At 38.7% G+C, this 22,145-nt stretch overlaps 1 protein-coding gene across 1 annotated transcript in view; it reads left to right on the top strand.

The window, feature by feature from the left end:
- Positions 1-21,270, top strand: part of STX7 (syntaxin 7) — a 33,541-nt gene extending 12,271 nt beyond the window's left edge. Inside the window, exons 3-10 of the mRNA XM_061990765.1 lie at positions 9,504-9,573; positions 11,435-11,525; positions 13,231-13,368; positions 14,033-14,085; positions 14,857-14,947; positions 16,141-16,213; positions 17,132-17,214; positions 19,841-21,270. Coding sequence (XP_061846749.1) covers positions 9,504-9,573; positions 11,435-11,525; positions 13,231-13,368; positions 14,033-14,085; positions 14,857-14,947; positions 16,141-16,213; positions 17,132-17,214; positions 19,841-19,933 — 692 coding nt within the window. The 3' untranslated portion in view covers positions 19,934-21,270. The remainder of the gene's footprint in view (positions 1-9,503; positions 9,574-11,434; positions 11,526-13,230; positions 13,369-14,032; positions 14,086-14,856; positions 14,948-16,140; positions 16,214-17,131; positions 17,215-19,840) is intronic.
- The last annotated feature ends 875 nt before the right edge of the window (positions 21,271-22,145 follow it).

Genomic DNA, 22,145 nt, shown 5'->3' with positions numbered 1-22,145 from the left:
CTTCAGCCACCTAAGATCCTCTGGTTGTGTGATACCTCTCCTGTGACAGCAAGTTTGTCCAATTTATGTGGCATCCAAACTTTTTTATAAGCCAATGTTTTAATGGCATGTTATTAAAGTGGGAGTCGAATTACATCAGTCATACTACTTCCCCTTTCACTTTATGTAACTGTAGAAAATTGTAAACATAGATTAAACCCTGAGAATTAAAGAATATTAGAGTTCTGATAGATTAAGCCCTGGAGAGTATTAGAGTTCTCATATATGCCCTCCTCCCTTTTTTTTTTTTTTCCCTGGTGGTTTAAGCCTGTTAGGTGGCTAAAGCATTAAGCTAGAACAGCCTGAAACATTCATGAGAAATTGTCTGACACTATGTAACACCAACAGATTCATATGGTTATTCTTTAGCTAAAGAAGGATACAGATGGGCAAGTCGAAAGTAAATGAAATCTCCGAACTTTGAAATCAGAGCCTGTACAGAATAAAAACAGTGTTTTGTCTATATTTAGTGAGGATTTGTACAGGTGTGATTTTAAATCAAATAGGCTTAAAGTAGAATTCGCTGAGACTTTAATGATGATATCATCAGAAATTTTCAATTAGCTGCAGTTAACTGGAATTTAATTTTGTGGGAACATACTGGTTGGAACAAATGTTATAATTTTCTTGGATTTAGAATGAAGTTTCAGTAAAACCTAGAAAAGGCTGGTTAGTCAAGGTTTTTAAGCAACCATTATGGTCTTACACATACTATTTTGTGGGCTTTTCCAAGGCTGAGGAATTGAACTTGAATCTGATATATCCAAGTCATAACCTGAATATGTAGGATAATAAGAGTAATTCATGTATTTTGGGTCTTTCTAAATGCCTGTCTTTCTACAATAAGGTAAAGTCATGAGGCCCACAGTTCTTTTAGAAATAAACTATTTCTGAAAACTTGAAGCAATAAATATTTACATGCTGTTCCTAAATGCTTTGTTCTGTTTTAAATAGTGTATGTATTTAAGATATTATGCCTCACAGATTTATTTATGACTGGGGAGTTTTATTAATATTGTTGTGGTTTTGTTTGTTAAAAATATTTTGGTTCTATGGGAAATGACATATGAAACAATGTTTTATGTGGATGACATTACACAAGAGGGATTTCTTTATGCTAGCAGCAGAAGAGAGTGAAAAATGGATCTTTCATGTATAGCACAGTATGCTGTTTGTATTACTGTGTACAGAAAAGGCATATTTTTTTTTTCCCGTTGTATGCTGTTTTGCATTACCTTAGTTAATTAGTCTGGATGAGGTTAGGACAAAAGAGGTCTGTAAATTAAGCCATCTTAGTTTGGAAGTGGTTTAAATAAGAACTGTAAAACAAATAGCAAGGTGACCAGCCAAAAACATCCATGATTTTCTTTGCAACTATTGCTTTTGCTGATGGAGCAAGTATTGAATGGCCTCACATATACAAGATAATTTTTGCAAACAGTCTGCATTTGCACCAGAGAGAGGAAGGGATGTGGTCAGGGTCTTCATGTTCCTTCCTGGACATGAGGACATAGAGTTCCACTTGTCACTCTTGATTAAAGTATGGTTATCAAGGTGTACAGTACTGTGGCATTAATATTTATTTAAAATTTTAGTGAGTGTGAACTACAGTAGTTGCTTCAAAGAAGCACTTGTGCACAGAGAGAAAACTTTAATGTACTGAATTTATTGCAACTACATTACGTTGTGATGTGCAACAGCTTTTTTAAAAGACTGATCCAGGAATGTGTTCTGCAACATCCACCCATCTTTAGTCAAGTAACGTCAGCTGAAGTGCAGAAAGAAAATGCACCGAAGTGGATTTGAATAAACCGAGGAAGTCTCTTGTCCCCAGGCAAAACCAGTTTGAGCCAGTGTAATTTTTACAAATAGTTCTTCTTTTCCAGTAACCTGCTCTGAAGTGACTCTGAAGCTCATTAGATTCCACACAGCTTAATCTGTAGCTGGATGTGCTGTTCATTGACTCACTTGTTCAGCAGATATGTTCCTAGCTATCCAACCAGTGACAGCACATGCAAGGTCTTTAATGAAGCATTTCTGAGCGGTGACTGTGCCAGTGTTATGTTCACTGCTCATTTGCTGTATGAAGCCGTAGCTGAGCCTGAGATTTTCATGGAACAGATTTTGCATTTGGTGCACACAAAAGAACACTTTGCAGATTCTGTTTGTTCTGCTTGGGCTCAGCTAGGAAGAGGACTAAAAATCAGTGGCTTTAAATCCTCATTGTTAGTTTTACTCCTTCAAACCTTAGGCAGTTACTAAAACCTTATCCATCCCTTCTTAAACAAGATAATGGCATAGGGGATGTCCCTCACCATTACAGTTAAAACTCTGGAGCAGCTACAACTGATGATTTGAGCAATGCTCTGCTTCTTCTTCAAGTGGCAGGCCCCAAGCCTTGCTGTCTCATAAGTCAGGTGGTGTTGTACTTGTCCCGCCTGCTTTTCTGGTTCTTGTCCTTGGCAGTACTATGCTTCTGCGTTTGGTGCTCCTGTTGCTGCTGGAGGTTTTTCCAAGCACATCCAATGGGTACTCCATTTCCTGTGGAAGCATCAGACCATACTTTTATGAAACTGGGCAATGCAGTGGGTCTGGCTTGGACTGTAGCACTGAAGGGAACTGCTGCTGTGTGGCTGTAGTCTTGTGTGATCCAAATAAGAAGTGAGGTTCCAGGCTGCAAAGAAGTAGCAAGCAGCACATATGAAACTTTTTTTTTTTTTTTTCCCTCCAATTTCACACTTCTGTATTGTGGCCTTCTTTTTAGGACTGTAGGTTATGTGTTGATTCACCTCACTCTAGCTGTAAAGCTGCAACAAGCTTGGTCGTGTCCACTAGAGGTGTTAAAGTTTGGTTTTCCAAATGATAAGTAGAATGGAGGTTGAGGAAGGAGCACAACTGATTGTAAGTAACCTGGTAACACTTGAAACATTTTTTGCTCAAGGGTTAGCATTTTCTTTTTAATCTTCTGTAACAATAGTGTGATGTAACAGCTTGTACAATGTTTAGTCATTCTCAGTTGGGAATAACTTTGTTCCTGTATTAGTGGCAATAAGTTGTTTATATTTTGGTCTTCATTGTATCAAGTTATTTTTTTTTGTGCCTTTAAGTTTGAAACTTTCTATGTGATCTTAAACATTTTCATATTCAAGGAACAGAACCAGTATTTAGGTCAACGTGGATGTACTTATGGTAATGCAACAGCTTTGCAGAGCAGAAAAACAAAGGAAGAGGAGAAAGGAGATGAAACTTTCTTCTTTCCTAGCCAGCTAAAATCCAGTTTTTAAGCAATGGCAAACTATGATCCAATATGCAAAATATGTTTTTATCTGTTGAAAAAATAGTAAATATTACAGATCTGGCCAGAACATGTTTCTCAAATGCTCCTACCTGTTAAAAAATGTAAATATTTCCACTGTACATCTCACTATTCCTGTAACTCATGTAAAGGAGGCCTTTTATGTAAAACAGTATCACAATTATTTTCTGTGCTTCTTTTTTGTTCCCTTTGATTAGAGGGAGAGCTTCCACTGACTGGAAGTGGAACCACTGTTTGGCTAAATAAAAATAAACATGACCTGACTCTTAAATAATTTTCCCTGTAGGAATTCAGGTTGGGTCTTAGTTGTTTCTCTGGCTCATCATTAACCATGTCTGACCTGTTCCTGAGCATGTGACTGATCTGAGAGTAGCTGAGTAGCTTTCATCAGCAAATAGTTATGTATTGTGAGATCTCAATCAGGATTGCCACAAAGACAAACAAAAAATCTTCTTACTATCACAGTATTACTTCTTTCTAATATCTGGCTCATTTGCATTTGGAAGAAGTGAGATTCTTTTCTTTTGCATCTGAGATAGCAGTGACTTGGAGAAGTAGTGGCTTTTTGCTTGCATGGTTTTGTACACTCTGCTTCCTGCACTGTTCAGTTCCCAAGGGAACTGTGGTGGCTTATTGACAGCCCACAGTTGACAAGGTGCTGCTCCTGCAGAATTGCAGTATGATCCCTGAAAGAGTTGTTAATATTCATTATATGCAAACATGTTGAGACATGGAAAGGTGGAAACGGTCTGATTTCTTGGGAAGAGTACAGAAACATTGCCAGAGAATGCAGAGGTGGAACCAGGAAGGCTAAAGCCCTTTTAGAATTTAACCTGGCCAGGAAAGGAAAACAAGAAGGGATTTTTCAGGTACATCAACAGCAAAAGGAAGATTAGGGGGAATATGGGCCTGCTGCTCAACACAGAGGGTGCCCTGGTGACAGAGGATACAGAGAAGGCCGAAGTACTGAATACCTTCTTTGCTTCAGTCTTTACAGCCAAGGCAGGCTCTTGGGAAGCCCAGTCCAGCAAGGATAGTAGGATGGCCTGGACAGAAGAGGACTTGCCTGCCCTGGGTGGGTAAGGAAGAGGTTAAAGACTTGTTGGCCAAGCTTAAGGCTCATAAGTCAGTGGGTCCTGATGGGGCGCATCCTAGAGTGCTGAGAGAGCTGACTGATGTGGTTGCTAAGCCTCTCTCCATCATTTTTGAACAATCATGGAGGACAGGCGAGGTGCCTGAGGACTGGAGAAAGGCCAATGTCACTCCAGTCTTCAAAAACTACAGGCCAGTCAGCCTCACCTCCATCCCTGGAAAGGTGATGGAACAACTCGTCCTGAATGTTGTAACTGAACATATGAAGAAAAAGTTGGTTATCAAGGGGAGTCAACATGGATTTACCAAGGGGAAATCCCATTTGACTAACTTGATAGCCTTCTATGAGTGCATAACTGGCTGACTAGATGAGGGGAGAGCAGTGGATGTTATCTACCTTGACTTCAGCAAGGCTTCTCACACTGTCTCCCATAATATCCTCATCAGAAAGCTCAAGCAGTGTAGCTTGGATGAGTGGACAGTGAGGTGGATGGAGAGCTGGCCGAATGACAGAGCCCAGAGGGTGCTGATCAATAGCACGGAATCAAGTTGGAGGCCTGTGGCCAGTGGAGTTCCACAGGGATCGGGGGCCGGTCTTGTTCAACATCTTCATCAGTGACCTGGATGAGGGGACAGAGTGTACCCTCAGCAAGTTGGCTGATGACACCAAGCTGGGAGGACTGGCTGATTCCCCAGAAGGCTGTGCTGCCATTCAGCAGGATCTCATCTGGCTTGAGAGTTGGCAGAGAGGAACCTCATGAAGGTTCAACAAGGACAAGTGCAGAGTCCTGCATCTGGGAAGGAACAACCCCATGCACCAGTACAGGCTGGGGGTCAAACTGCTGAAGAGCAGCTCTGCAGAGAGACCTGGGAGTCCTGATTGATAATAAGCTAAATATGAGCCAGCAATGTACCTTCATGGCCAAGAAGGCCAATGGCATCCTGGAATGCATCAAGAAGAGTGTGGCCATCAGGTCAAGGGAGGTTCTGCTCCCCCTCTACTCTGCCTCATCTGGAGTCCTGTGTCCAGTTCTGGGCTCCTCAGCTCAAGAGGGACAGAGAATTTCTGGAGAGAGTCCAGCACAGGGCCACCAAGATGATCAGAGACTTGGAGCATCTTCCTTATGAGGAAAGGCTGCAGGAACTGGGGTTGTTTAGTCCAGAGAAGAGGAGACTAAGGAGGGATATCATTAATATTTACAAATATCTAAAGGGTGGGTGTCAGGAGGTTGAGGCATCCCTTTTTTTCTTGTTTTATCTAGTGACAGGACAAAGGGTAATGGAAAGAAGCTGGAACACAAAAAGTTCCATTTAAACATACAGAAAACCATTTTTGCAATGAGCGTGAGTGAGCCCTGGCACAGGCTGCCCAGGAAAGTTGTGGAGATTCCTTCTCTGAAGGTCTTCAAGACCTTCCTGGACATGTTACTGTGTGACCTGATCTAGGTGGACTTGCTTTGGCAGGAGAGTTGGACTAGATGGCTTCTAAAGGTCCCCTCCAACTCCTACCATTCTATGATTCTTGGGTCTTCCTGGCCTTCAGTGTAAAGTGGCTGTGGGAGTTTGCTTGCTTCTTACAAATGCTGTTGCCATATCCCAGGGACTCCAGTGAAGAAAGCGTGTGTACATGCAGCGTGTGCCCTTTTGCAACTCGTGAGCAAAGTCCCACAGCTTGCTGTACATACCCAAGGAACCTGAGCTGAAGTGTCAAACTTTACCCTGAAACAAAAAAATCATTAAAATCATGCACAAGATCCAGTTACACTTTGTTATAGGGTTGGTAATGCCCAAAATGGCAGGAAGGACTTTTGTAGTCATATTACTCTGTCTTTCAGAGCTCCTTGTGAGGTTGGAAGAATGGGGAAGTAGTACAGTGAAAACTATAAAGGGTGAGGTAATATAGGAACCTGTCAGAACTGTTCTCTGATCTTTGGTCCCCAACTGCTACTGGTATGTTTACAGTGCAGAGCTAGGACTTTGTGATGAGTGTAAGTCTTTAGCTCTCTGGGACACTTGACTATTACTGATGAATGGAGAGGGCCAAAAGCAACTGCCAGGTTCCTTGATGTGCCAATCCAAACTCCTTGCACAGGGATGAAAAACTGGTTAAATGAGGGAGGCAGTACCCTCATGAATACTACCCTCATCAGCGAAACTGGGAGCTTAGTGGCCCCTATTTTATGAAAAGTAATCCCAGGTTTCAGCACTTCTGCACCCCACTGTCAATGCCAAGACCCTATCCATGCTTGATGCCCCAATAGGGCAGTGGAAGGAGCCAGCAGAGGTGTTCCTACAATCTAATCTTCAGAAAGAGAGGTTAAGGCTACTTTACTTTTTCCTTGAGGAAAGGAAGGGGTGGTGACCTTTATCTAAAATATTTCAAAGCCAGTTCTTGCTTTGAATCAAATTCTGTTAGATCTCTCTGTGTACAAGTGAGAGAAGAAGGTATTTACTTCTGTGATGCAGGTAGTAATGTCTTAAGTCCTATTTCAATGGTTTTTTTATCAGTAAAACTGTACAAGTTTGGGTTTGGACTGTGATTTAGGTGGTTGTGTGTTTATATGTGTAATATTATATCAAATATCTGAATGAATAGTAACTACAGTAAGAAATCTGTAAAAAACCAAGCCCAACCTGAAAAGTTATAAGACTCTAAAGAAATACATATTTTTAGCCTGTATACGCTCCAGCATGTTTATATTAATGGATGGAGTTCTTTAACTCATCAACCTGCAGGTATGTACTGTAAATCAAGATTTCAGAAAGGTCAGCTTCTCTGCTTGCTGTGTTGCACTGGTCCTACCAACTTAGTTTTGACTGTATTTTTAATGAAGACAGATTCAGGAGTGCAACTGAGTACTGTTGGCCACATTTTGCTGCTTCACCTTTTTTCTGTTTATTTACTTGAGTAATTGCTTTTCAAGGCAATATACTTCATATGAACAAAAAATTGAAGAGAGAAATGCTTTTTTTTTTAAATAATGTGCTGATTGTGAAAGGTTGAGGTACAAGATGCTAAATTGCAGGAATCCCAGTAAAAATTGTCAGGTCCCTTCTTGGGATTATTTTTATTCTGTTTTTTTTTCCCATGAGGTTTGAAAGCCTGTTAGCACTTTGGTATTTTGATACTTACTTAGAGACTCCCTGGTAAAATGTGTTTCAATGTTGTGCTGAATTCTTGAATCACAATGCCTGAACTGGAAAGAACTTCCTTCTGCCTGGAATTGCATAACTGAGCGGTCATGCCATGCTGGCTTTTAATTTCCCCTCAATGCTCTACTTGTGTTCAGTTTTAGAAGTAGGATAGATATATAATTAACTTGGGATCCAAACGTTTTGATTAAGGGCTTTGTTTCAGAGCACATCTCAAGTGAGAGCCTTTATTTAAAACTCAAACCTCTTTTCTCTATTTGCAGTTAAATAATGTATCTCTAGGTGGCGGCAGGACACACCGGTACTTTTTCTATCTGCAAAACAGAAGTTAACAGTGCTTGCAGTTTGTTTTGGACTTTTTTTATTCTGCCTGTTAAAGTAGGGCCCCGGTGAGCAAGGGCTGGTGTGTGGCAGGAGGTAGTGACTGCAGGCAAAATTCAAAGTCTTTCACTGATGTTTTGTTGCTTTTCAGCGTGATTAAAATATTAGCTACGTGAATCTTGTCTTACGGTGCTGTCCCCCTCAGTAGTTCTTTTAGTAGCTTATTGTCCACTCAGTTCCCTCAAAGACTTCTGCTTTGAAGTAATTACTTATTTTTTACCTCATGCAAAATGTAGCTACTAACTTTGCCCTTATTTGGGTTTCTTCATAACCTGTGTGTGCACAGAAGGAATTGGCTATAGCAGTTGTAGACACTGTTACATTAGGTAAAGCAGTGTGGAAAATCCAATGTCATCTAATTCACTGGAGACTTATTATGAAACAAAAGTTAGAATTAGTATTGCTAAAATATTCTAAGGAGTTCCGATTCTATCTAACTGCTTAACGTAAGTCACAGGTGACTTCTTGTAACTGAACTTTGGTCAGTTATAGATCTCTTCCACTGTATATAGAGAAATACTCCTTTAATGGTGTTCTTCATTACTTAGGGCTACCTCTTGCTGCAATCCTAACTGTATTTAGGGAAAAAATGGTAGCATGCTAGTAACAGGAGGATCCTACGTACTATCATACAGTCATGCTGTTGACTGACAGTGTGGTACACCAGTCTGCCAGGGGAGGGCCACAGAAGTACAGGGAAGACAAGTCTATTTCTACCTAAAGTCAAGAAAAAATAAGTTATTTTGCCTATGTATTATTTTGTTTTAAAAGATGTGAGGATGTTAAGCTTAGAGAAAGCACATCAAGGATATTAGTTTTGTGGTGTAATAAACTGTGTACCCTTTAGTTGTCTGTCTCCTTGCTTTCTCGTGTAACAGTAAGATATATTAAGCTGAAAATAAGGCTCAGATTACATATCACTTCTTACAATTAAAAATTAATTCATTTTATGAAATACATCTAAAAATCACTGGTGGTTTGTATTCCATATTTAAAAATGTTAGCATCTCAAAATTACAATTTAAACATGGACACCTGACTTCTTTCTTTAATGTACTGTAAGCCTGTGACTGCTTTGTTCCTGTCTCGTCATTAATGCACTGGTTCTGAAATATTTGCAAATGATAATGTAATGTCAGTCTTTCATAGAGCTTTCCAAAACTACGTGCATAAAATATGATTTCACCAGAATGAAATTGTGTTGCATATTTTGAAAAATAATATTAGAAGGCTTGATTTATACTTATTATAGTGAAACTATTAATCTTTAAGTTACCTGTTTCTACCTAGTCTGCTGAATACATTGGCATCGTTTGTACGAAACTCTGGGCTTTGATTTGGCAAAAACCATTCACTAGTTGTTCTGAGACTTCTCAAGTAGAGTCTTTGTAGTAGGTTGAAAAAGTCTTGAGTGGCAGTTTCTGACAACTTTTATGGCTTTAAAATTGTCAAGCAAAAATGCATAAAATTAAATGGGAATTGTTGGTACCCCATTAAAATTTCTCTTTCTCTTTACAAACAGCTGCCGAAATACAAAGAATACTACATCATCTTGGAACACCACAAGACACACCTGATCTCAGGCAACAGCTGTGAGTACTTCACAGGAGAAAGTTTAATTTCATTGCACTGTAAACAACCTCCTAGTAGGTGCTGAGGTATATTTTTGTTAGGCAGAGTACTTGATTGCACAGAGAATAGTATAGAGAAATACTCAGACGTTAAATGTTGAGATGCACTTTTTAAAATGAACCTTGGATAGTCTGTAAACTAGATTCAGCTGGTTTTGTCACATATGTTGTCCGCAGTATTTGACACATCTATAAAAGCTATGCTGTATGTCAGCAAAGGGAAAGTATTGGGACCAGAAAGCAAGATCACAAATGCCCACACTCCTCCAATCCAGTTCATTGTTCAAATCTTATACAAAGTTTCACAAGGTAATGACTGTTGGTTTTGGGTTTTTTGGTGAGATGTGACAATGGAGGAGAGTGTCTTTTTTAGTGATGAAGGCTACAGTAAAGGGTGACGTTATGGAATAAACATGCACCAGACGTACAAAAGTAGCAGAAGTGAAAGAAGGCTCCAAGGCAGATGGTGTACTGTAGTTCAGTTATCTGAAGGTAGACTTCCACCAATACACCACTACCAGAAAGAGTCACCTGCTCCCACTTCTTGTCACAGTCTAATGAACCAATGTGATTTTTTTATTATTATTTTTATTCTTATTCTTTTCCTGTCCATTGAATTCCTTACCACAGTAATGCAGGCATCATAAATGCAGGTAACTGATGCATTGTGCTCACCTTGGGGATGAGGAAAGTGGAAATTGTCAGAGTGGTCAATGCCATACTGTAGCCATGGAATAGTAGGAGTGGGTGTGTATTGGACCAAAGGCATCACATCATTGATTTTATGTGAATAGCCAAATTGCTTTACAATAGCCCAAGTTCAGGACCTATATCATTAACTAGATACAATCTCTGTACTAGAGACTGTGAATAGGTGAAGATCAACAAACATGCTTTATACAATAACCACACAGGATTTAGGCATAAATTCACAACTAAATAGGATAGGAACTGTTGTTAAGGATACATTCCAGTCCCTTTGTGAAGGCAGTATATATAGTAAGTTTTCTTGAGTTTTCATCTGTACTTTTTTAACTTGTCTAAACATTTGGCCTTTTCATTTTGTGTTGGTATGTATCTGAAGACTTACTTGATTATTTTAAATATAGATGTTGATTGTTTGCTAATAACTTTCTGGATAAACCATTTTTATATACACTGGAGGGAAGGATGCAAAAGCAGGCAAAGAATTAGAGTTGCTCCAGAAAAAAAAAATGAAGATGAGTAAAGGGCTGTGTGATAATACCAGAAGCATAGACACAAAAAACCCCAGAAACAGCAATGTTGTTGAAGACAAGGCTCTTTTTTTAAGCCCTGTTAAAGCTATTAGTCAGCTAATTTCACAGCTGTTGTATCATGGGAGAATGTAGACCTCCTTGGATAAGCTTCCCAGTAACTTATATGAATTGGTATTTAATGGGCTGTGATATCATAATTATACTCAAGACACATATGTTCTTCCGCACAGGAAAAACTTGGTCTTTTCTACAGATCTTCTGAGTTCAGAAATGACCAAGTGTTTCCAACTATTGATAGTCTCAAAAGGACTATGATAAGGATGTTTAGATATTCATAGTAACTAGAAGCCTCTTGCTGTGCATTAGGAAAATGGAAGAAAACTTTTTTCTTTATAGAAAAAAAAGGTGAGTAATGATGTTGCCCCATCTGGAATCCGTGGTGTCCTGCCTTTATACTGAGTAACAGAATAAAGGTGGGTTCATGAGCTTCAGAGAGGCATGTATTACTGTTGCTTTTCTGAGAATCATTGAAATTCAAACAAATTAACCCAAGGTCTCTAATGAAGCTTTGCATTTGGTTTTAGGCAACAGAAGCAGCAATATACCAACCAGCTTGCCAAAGAAACTGACAAATATATTAAAGAGTTTGGATCTCTGCCTGCAACAAGTGAACAGGTATGAAACCAAAGAGCACAACTTGTTTGACTATCATGTTGGCTCATGTAGAGTATTTGAGTGACACCAGTTCTGCATGCCTGTTTTTGTGCTCCTTACTAAGCTTTCAAAGCAATGTTTAGTTAGTCAACGCATTTGCACAACAGGGGTGCAACAACAGAAGAATATTTTGTCGCGGTCCAGACTTGTTCCACAGTTGTTTTAATGTATCAGGAATGAAGTAGTTTGACTGGAGTGGTAGGAGTTGAGGCACTAAGTATACTGTGCCTCTGGTTTTGGGTAGCTGGGTGCTTTGTAATCCATTGCAATGGTGCTAAGTCTGACTCTGCAGACCCTCTGACTGTTTCCAGGATCAAGGAATTATGTACCAAAACTGCTTACAGGGCAAGTGGCCAGACTTTTTCACCCACTGTCCAAATAATTTAATTATGCACAATAGGTCTATTCTACATCACTCAGATCAGCATATGCACTATGTCTTGTCCATGGACTTTTCCTTTCTTAAGAGGAGTAGACAGAAGCTGTTACTAAAACAACTTGTGCAGTCTTCAAACTGCTTCTTTCCCAGGTCTGTGTAAAATATTGTCAGAAGGCAACATGTGAAGTGGCTGCTGTCATTAACACACTCCTGTCTGCCATCCTGTGGTTTCTCATCCTAGTGAAATCTGCTGCTTAAATAAGGGTTAAGTGCAACAGGATCCTAGAAAACATGGATTCAGGTTATTGGCACTCAAAACAACCTGCCTGGTTTGCGACTGGTTATGAAGGAGCCTTTAGTTTGAAAATTAATTCCCTTGTAACACAAGGAATTCAAATGGTAGGCATTGATCCATGTGTGCACATCCTGTCAAGTTGTAAACTTCTAACAGAAGTGTTAAAACTTAAGTCTTGGTATATAACCTCTAGTTCAGGCAAAGTATATATTGGAGATGGGTGGGTTAACAGCTTCTCAACTTCTTTATCTTGGAGCTGAAAAGTTGGCGGTGGGGTATTTTGAATCTTTTATTATAAGCATCTTCATCATAACTGCCTCTCAATGAAGTATATAAATAACAGATTGATGAATGAAAAATTATAGTCTCTCAGAAACTTGGAAGTTGACGTAATGGATACATTAAGGCAAATACAGTGGAGGCTCTCCTGAATGTTAAATGCTTCTCTTCCCTCCTCTTCATCTTAAAAAAAAAAAAAGCCTGAAACATTAGAAGAGATATTCTTGTACCAGTTCTTAAGCACTCGAGGGCAATGTGAACCCACTTCTGGATGCATCTCCATATGTGTTTTCAATATTTGTGTAAAATAAATCTGAAGTGTCCAGTAATTTCTTTTCTGCAGTCTTCCTTCAACTTTGTTTTTTAGCATCCATGGTATCAAAATATTTTACATTAAACAACAGATTTCATAATCAACGTGTAATCAGGAAGGTAGAAGCTTTCTTGTCCCTGCCTGTTTCTCATTTCCAACTGTTAAAAGAAAATAAATATATTGTTTTCCTCTTCAAATGCCTTAAATTGCGCAGAGTTATGTGATTCCCAGATGGAAGGAAGATTCGTCCATGCGGTTGCAAATGGTTTTGTAGACAGCCTTCCCTTGTACCTATTCAGAAAAAAAGAAGACTATATGCCTTAGCATTGAGCAGCCTGGAAGTGGCAGAGCCTTGAAAAGCCTGAGCTCATTTGACTTGGTAAAACCTTTTCTCCCATAGCGTCAAAGAAAAATACAGAAAGACCGTCTTGTGGGAGAGTTCACCACAGCTCTAACAAATTTCCAAAGACTCCAAAGGCAAGCTGCTGAGAAAGAAAAAGACATTGTAGCCAGAGTAAGAGCCAGCTCAAGAGTATCGGTAAGTATCAGAAAATGTGCCATTATACTCTGTTTACAGTTATGGTGGTGGTCGATGTCAAGCTTGCCTCTACAATGCTACTTAGAAAAGTTGGTATCTGATTTCAAATACTGCAGAATGTGTGCTACGTGGATTTATAGTAAAGGCTGAATTCAGTTGTAATAACCATCCCCAAGAACTGTTCCTTTTGCCTTGCCTTTGTCACACAAAGGCATGAACTGCCCCTGGGTTTGTGTTGGAATCTTGCAAAAGCAGTTTTTAGTAGATTTTTAAATGCTATCTTTGGACCTTTAGCTATCAACAGATTTTTCCTACAGGGAAGAATCACTTGCCAGATTTCATGTAGTAGTAAAGAGCAGAAATGCTGAGGAGCTTGAGGTGTTGAGCTTTTCCTTGGTATCCTATCAATTTTTCCTTTTCACTCTGTGCCAAGTACATGTTGCTGTACTTATAAATTTTAGCAGGCAGTTACTGAGCTGAATGTTTTTGCTTGTATTTCTGCTTTTTGCATGCATAAAGCAAAAGCAGGATGAGAACACGTTAAATCATGTTTCAGTTTGAAGTTAATATAAACCTTGTAATATTGACTCATTATAGAAATGCTGACAGGGCTCCTTTCAGGGCCATAATGTTTTATTTATATTTTTAACCACTGATCATGTAGGGTGGTGCTCCTGAAGATGCTTACAAAGAAGGAACACTTGTCTCTTGGGACAGGTAGGCTGAATTTGTTAGTAAATCTTAACTTAGTTCAGAATAATAAATGTCTTGCAGAAAAGCCAGATGCTGGTTTTATTAATTTTTTTTATTTATTTTTTCTGATCAGTTGCCTTTTTTCTGGAGGGAGCTGGGATGGGTTGTTCAGTTAAGCTTGCTTCCATAGGGCAAGTGTACAGAAGAGATTTTGGGATAGGTGGGAAGACAAAGGAGAAGTTCACATCAACTCTACCTTTTTTTGCCGTATTTTAGATTAGGCATCTCCTGAAGTTGTCCTAAATCTGTATTTGGGCTTTTTGAGACCCAAACTTTGGTAAGCACAGTCCAGACTGTGAATAGAGTGGAACTGTTAAGCTGTGATAAGGACACAATGTTTACTGGATCTCCCATTGCTTTCACACTCTCCAAAAACTGCTTCTTAGTCTCTGATTTGGTTTTGTTGGCAAAAATGCTATTGCCTCAGATAGATACAGATTCTGCTGTTTATTGTTCAGAAGGAACTTTGCCCTTGTATTCATACTTGGAACTTTCAATCAGCTAGCTTAATGCTGCATTCAGCATTACTAATGCAGCACCTTTCTATACGAAATACGTGACTGTTAGACCTTCCCTGTTAGCTAGACAGACAAGGGTGAAAAACACTTGTTAACCATGAATTTTGTTAACCAATGATGTGAGGTATATGCTGTACACTTAAGTGTTCTTCTATTCTTCTGAGTTATTTCTAATCCTTCCTGTTCAATTCTGGATTACTTTATTTTGTCTGATAAGTCAACCTCAAGCACAAGTACAAGATGAAGAAATTACAGAAGATGACCTCCGTCTTATTGAGGAGAGAGAGTCTTCCATTAGGCAGCTTGAAGTAAGTGCAAGTGCTTTCACAGCAGAATATGATTTTAATGTTTTCAAAGAAAAACCTTTTTACAGTGGCATGAGCATTAATTGCAGACATTAATCATGAGAAGTTAGAGTTTGTTTGTGGGTGTGATTTCTTCCTTCAAAGCTACAAATAGTGCCTTTAGATCTAAAATGTGCATTAAAAATATACTGTATGAAAGCTATTTTTTGATACTGTATTTAACTTCAGTGGTTCAGTTATGGCAAGTACTTGTGTGATTACAAGAAAATACACTTCACTTTATAAGCAGCTTTATTGAACATTTCTGGAAATGCAGAGTTAGTCCATTTTGTTCAAACATGTAATTAAGGGCTCATCAAACCTTTAAAAACAAGTTGTAAACTACACAAAAAATTGTCAAAGTATATTGAAATACTGACATCGAGAGACTTCTGGGAAGGCAAAATGAATTTTTTTCAGCTAGTCTGAAATCCACATCTCTGCCATCAACAAGAAAGATGCTGGAACCTAAGTTTGTCAGGAATTCTTTCTGATGGATGTGGCAAAATCCATTATATGTATAGATTTTGCAGTAATCTCTCCCTTGCCACCCATACTTTAACTTACAGTGAGTTGAACTAAACAGATTTATCAGTCGTTAGTTAAGAAGAGTTCATATGCACAGTGGTAACATGGCATCTATCTCTCCATCATAACCAGATGATAATTAATAGGATAATGTAATATAGCTGCAATAGCCTGGCCATATTATAGGGAAAATTTCTGTAAACTCTGGTTCTTATGGAATTTGTGTATATTTAATTTAATAAGTGTACTAAAACTAATGTAAGGTGCTTTCTGCATATGCTTTTATTCATTTGTTTTAAACTGATAGATTTTAAGCAAAGTTAGCATGAACCATTCCCTTCAGTTAAACTATTAAAAGTATGTATATAGACAAACCTTTAGCAATGAGAGGTCCTGTTTGTGATGTGACAATGTGCACTTTCTGCACATACTCATCTTCAGTTAGATTATCATAAACTTGGTCTCCTAGTACCAAAAAAGCCTTCCAAATAAACATTAAGATCTTTTATCTTGTAATGTAGAGAGCCAAGTATGCATACTCAGGAGGAGGAGGAGCAGTATCTGTATCTAAATGTATAGAGATGCTAGAATATGTTATGTCAATTAGTGTGACGATTGTTTCCTTGCAGGCAGATATTATGGACATCAATGAAATTTTTAAAGATCTAGGAATGATGATCCATGAACAAGGTGATGTGATAGGTAAGTCCAATTAAAATATTCTCTGAATATTTTTTAATTCCGTTTCTCTGGAAAGTAGCAATGTAGAACTTCCTTTTGCTGGAAGAATTCCTCTAATGACAATATCAATGCTAAAGTGAATCAAGTGCAACCTAATGATGGGTAGACTTATCAGAAGTGACAAGGAATGTATTAAGAATGTGTTTAAAATCTAATGTAAAACGTGGTGTAGTTTTTAATTTGTATAAAATGTCCTTAAAAGTAGCTTTTTAAATTTTGTGTAAAATCAGAATTCATGTGGGGAGTTCCACTGTATTGACTAATGATATATGCAAATTCAGCAGAGGTTCCTGCTTTGCCCTCCATGCAGACAGGCTTATTCTTTTAACAAAATGTGATTGGGAAATAGATTTTCTGTGTTTGCTCCTAAGCCATGCCATTGGCTATGTCCCACATACATTTTTATGGCTTTTTCTGTCATTTTAGCCCTTAATCTGTTCATATTTTTTCATGGAAAAATAATGAACAAATCTATGTCAGGATGGTACAATACCAACCTAGAGTCATGCCTCTTAGGGTCTTTTGTGTCCTCTGATTTCCACAGGCCTTAGGACTTGTTTAATCTGAGCAGAGAGTAGTAGTAGCAAGCTGGAGGACAAATAGAAGTTTTAAAGCGAAAAAAAAAAAAGTACTACCTGTTTTTACCCTGCTTGATATCTAAGATTCAGCCCTGCAGCTAGAACAGCCACTCATTGCCTGGGTGGTTCTGAAATTAACTCTGGCATAAGTATAGGAAGAGTCAAACTTCCATAATGCAAGGTATAAAACTAGCAGTTGGGGGACAGCTATTACATCTGGTTTCAAGTGTATTTCATCATTCCAGACCTTTCACCAGGTTATGACTAACCAAAATTTGAAATATTTCCTTTTAAAATAAAGACAGCATAGAAGCCAACGTGGAAAATGCAGAAGTACATGTGCAGCAAGCAAACCAGCAGCTGTCAAGAGCAGCAAACTACCAGGTAATGTCAATGCTGACTGCCATTTGTGTGTAAGTGTCCTTTCCCAGTAGTCCTATCTTAATGATTTTTCATGCAGTTCAGATTTTGCTTATCAATTCCCTCAAGGCTTGGAGACTTGCTTAAAGGTTAATGTTAGACTACAGTGATATTTCTAGGTCGCTATAAAACAGAAGTTGATGACCTCTGGAAGCTTTGGGTTTCCTGTAACATTAGCCAGGCTGTTTCAGAGTACCTGGAGCTACAGCTTTATAACAAAAGCAAACAAAAAAGCCTTCCTCTTACAGCTAAAGAAGTAAAAGATTCCTGTATATAGAGAGCAAGCCTCTAAAAATCGCTGGAGAAGTAGGGAAGATAGGCAAGGAAGTCTGTGGAAGGTGCTGCTAGTTAGCACCAGTTTTTGCTGTCTAAATCTTCTCAAAGCTGTATATATCCAGCTTCTGTTAATTGCTACCCTGATGCTAAAAACATTTCAAACTCTCAAACTTCTTTGAAAAGCCTTTTAAATACCTTTAAATGCCACTTCTTTGTAACATTTTTGGAACTTATTAGAAATAATCTTATTAGTAGTAAGTCTTCCCTTTTAAGTCAGAGCTAGTCTTTAGACTTTTTTTTTTTTTTTAAATCCTCTTATGTGTGTTAGTAGTAGCCAGGACAGTAAATCAATGACAAAATGTCTGAAGAATTGCCTGCTGATTGCTGAAGTAAAAGAGAGAAAGGGGTGGATGCATCCTTGAACTATATTCTAGGTGTCACCAGTTGGCACATTAAGTATGGTTGATGGCTCCTATTTTAATACTGACAAAGTTCAGGGGAAAAAAAAAGTGTTAGCAACCAAAATTTTCCATTGAAGGTGTTAGCTTCTGGTTGAAATTTTAAATGAAAAACTTTGTGTTTTATTTTGAGGAGGAAAGGATTAATATCTTCTGATCTCAAAGGAAGGTTATTGAGACTTCTGACAAGCTTCTGTTCAGTGAGTCTGCAGCAGTGACCAAATAGTCAGCAGTTTTTTAAAGCATTATGTAGTTTGCTTCAGATTTGAACTTTCCTTTGCTTAAAAACTCCTCCTTGTTCCAAGATGCCAAAAAATCGTTTCCAGTTTCAGCAGACTTATTTGAATTTTGGTAGCTGTTATATCTGTATGCCTTTATTCCCTCATAGAAGTGCTGGAGGCCTGTAGTGTTGGCAGGGATGAGGCTGCGCATGGCTGGTACCCTCACAGCTTCTTTTTATGGTTAGACAAGGCACACAGCACTCATCTGCCAGGTGGGGTTCATTCTCACAGCAGAGATGTTTGGGCAAAGCCAGGCTCCTATCCTTTCTTTCCACCTTTAACACTGCTGTTTCAGCACTTGCAGAAATGGTAAACAAGTGTATGAGGAAACAAGATCTCCATGTCTTTAGTCCACAGCCTTGCTTAAGTGTTGTCACAGGATAAATGTTTATTTCAATGCAGTTAGATTGAAAGAGGTAGCCAGATGTAGATGAAAACAGAAGAATCTGGGCATGTAAGGCGAGAACTAGCCACAGATTTTAGTAAAGGGAGGTACTCTAACAAATGGATTGACTTCCAGCAAGTAAAATGATGAAATGAAGTAATCTTAGCCTGACAGTGGGAGAAGTGGCAACAAGACAGTAAAACTGGACAAGTATAGTTAAGAAACTTGATACTCTGGGTGGTTCCAGGCAGAAAACTGGCAGCTCCAGTGAAGAACTGACACAGATGTAGTTCTTCAAGGCAGGGAGGAAATAAAAATACCCAGGCAGAAAAACTTCTGCCAAACAGAATGAACTCTGGCTTTGCTTCTGGAGCTGAGGCCTAGAATCTCAAGATTTGAATGTTGTTGTCCCTTAGCTATCAGCAGAAGCCTGTGAAACCCACCAGTAATTTCCTTTCTTGCTGTGAAGGAAACCTTCAGATTCCATATCCTTCAGCTAAAGGATGACAGACTGGTGCTAGTCTTAAGTGGTCTGGTATCTCAAGTTACAAACCTGCATGAGTAATGTGAAAGTTCTGGACATGATCATAACTTACACTTTATTGTAGTGCCATCTATATAATCATGTCTTTAGTGAGATCTCTCTTTTTTTTTTAAGAGCAAGTTGTACCTAAGAAACTTCACAAAAGCTACTTTAAATTAACTGTGAATAGATGGAAAGTCAATCTTCCAGGAGTCTAAAAATGTAGTTCTTTGTCCCCATCTATATGTACGTTAATAGTCTTTAAATATTTGTCTTCTAGCAGACTATTTCTGTGCTCTCTGTTATGCAGACTAATTGTCCATTTTCCTCTGTATGTGGTCACCTGCTCTCTCACGTTTTCTTTCCCCCAGTGTTGTAATTTCATCCATTTCATTATGTTACTGCATTCTCTTTCGTTAGTTTATTATGTATGCCAGCAAAAAACACAGAAATCATTCTGTTCAGTAGTATATATCCATGAAAGTAAGCTGTGAATACCTTAGCTGCTTTTGTTTTTCTTGATCAATTGGATGTGACTTCTTGTTAGGTAGGACACAACTTATTTAGACTGTGCAAGCAGTGGGACCACAAAAGCATTTGAGTCATCCAATGTGGTGGTGCAGTTTTCAATCAATTTGTTGTTTCATTTTTTTTTCTCTATTGGCAGCAAAAGTCCCGAAAGAAGATGTGCATCCTCATTATTATACTTGCCATTGGAGTGTTTCTTCTTGGAATCATCATATGGTTTTCTACGAGATAAGCCTCTTCAGAAAGCATTGTAATTGGTATTTAAATTATGAAAGGAAATTCCTAGTCATGGTTTTTGCTCATTGTGAAGCTGAGTAAAGTAATGGTTCTGTACTATATCACACTTACTTTTTTTTATAAGACTTTTTGTTTTAACCTGAGATGTCACGTTCTCAGTACTACCATAAGTATAACTGCCTGCTTTCTTGGATGTGGGTGCTGTCTTACCAGAAAGAAAAACAGTCAAGGTCATAAACTGTTCTGTTAACTTAAACATAAAAACCTCTTAAGGTTTAGAGGGCTAATCAAAATCCTGATGATTTGTTTTGACAGGGCAGTTAATTGTTTTTTGGGATATTCCTAAATGTTGCTGCCAAAACACACTCCTGAACTGTTGCTCGAGGCAACAAATTCCTGTCTCAGAATTTATTTTTAAGTTAGAAATGTCTTTCTGTCTCTTCTTCCCATCCCACCCGCCTGCCCATTTGATATGGGTGGTTCAAAAATGAAAAGTAGGTGGGCGAAGTTTGTGCCATCCCTCTTTTTTGTAAGTGAAGCTTTTCAATTAAGCCTTCAGTTTGCCTGAAATCTTTTAGATGCTTCTGTAGATCTCCGTGTCTGGCATTGACTGTGGTTGTGCCTGGAAGCCTCCTGCAAAGGTAGGTAGGGTGGATGATGCAATTATGTGGATTTTTTCATTTGAGTTCCTGCATTAAGAAATACCGTGTTTTATGTGCACACATCTAGTATCCTTACAACTAAAGTGTACATCAGTGAGCTTGGCTAGATGAAAATAAGATCTAGTCTATGAATTCTTAGAATTACTGGAAGGAATGGAAATTCCCAACTTCCTAACTGCACTTAAATATTACTGTTCATGGAAACTTAATCACTGCAGTTTCAGAACAGATCCAAAGTTGTATGTCAGATGTTTCATACAGATGAAGAAAATTAAAGTTCAATTCCAAGTTCAGCAGTGGTATTCGAAATTAAGTTGAAAGCAATTGAACTGATTCAAACTATTTAAGCTGTTTGATGCTTATAATGACCTTTAAAATGACCTTTTTCCTTTTGTGCCATTTTGTACTAATATATTAAAAACGTAACAACACTTTTTTGCCAATTAATCTATTTGCCTTTTTAATTGATCTTGATAAACTAATCTAAAAGTGTACAGATGAAAAAGCCGCTTAATCTGTATTTTGTAAAGTTCTTGTACACTAGACTGGTAGAGAATGCACTGTTTACATGGCAAACTATGAATTATTACTTGGGAACAATCTAACTGTAAGCATAAATAGACTTCCGAATTGTAACTATTCAACCAAAATAAAGGTCTTTTAAAGAGTACTTGTTTCTAGTAGCTCTCTTTTTTCAGAATCCATCCCATTCTATGAATCCATCTTTCCAAGCACAGCTGTTGTTTTTATCTTTATTTAAATGATTGAAATGTCTCTGAACAGTTCCAGAGAACTTCAGCTCTGCTGGTTAATCATCCTGGAGGCACCTCTGTTCCTGTGCTACACTTCCCATGGTTAACAAAAATGCTCTTGGATCTTGCGTTCCCACCTGTGTGAGGTCAGTCTTGGGAGGAAGGGCTGCTTTGCTCCGTGTGGCTGCTGATGGTGGGTACCTCTTACTAGCTCTCCTTTGGCAGAGCGTGAAGCTTTTAAGGGATGGGAATCTGTGGTGCAGGAAGAAGGCTTGTGGTGCTGTATCTGGATTCCAAAAGAAGTGAAGGAAAAACAAGGCCTGTGAAACTGCATGATTGTAGTCTATGCAAGATGGAGAATGTCTCTGAGATTGAAGGAGAAGTTGATATTCATGAAAGTTTTTGTGTTCTCATGTTTGTTGAGTTCCCAGCTACTGTGTTCCTGTGGCTGCCTTTGTGCTGCGAGTGAGGCTGGGACTGTTTACTCTTACTTGTTAAATTCCCAACGGACATGCTTTGGGCCACCACCAGCTATGGTAAGGCTGGCATTAGTGATGCTAATGATGTGATGTTTGTAATGCTACTGATGCTTGATGAACCTCATGAGGTTCAACAAGGACGAGTGCAGAGTTCTAAACCTGGGGAGGAACAACTCCATGCACCAGTACAGGCTGGGAGTTACCTACTGGAGAGCAGCTCTGCAGAGAGAGAGACCTGGGAGTCCTGGCTGATAATAAACTAACCATGAGCCAGCAATTTGCGCTCATGGCCAAGAAGGCCAATGGCATCCTGG

The sequence above is a fragment of the Colius striatus genome, chromosome 2 (assembly GCF_028858725.1).
Source record: "Colius striatus isolate bColStr4 chromosome 2, bColStr4.1.hap1, whole genome shotgun sequence".
NCBI lineage: Eukaryota > Metazoa > Chordata > Aves > Coliiformes > Coliidae > Colius > Colius striatus.
This window is presented reverse-complemented; position numbering and strand designations above follow the sequence as displayed.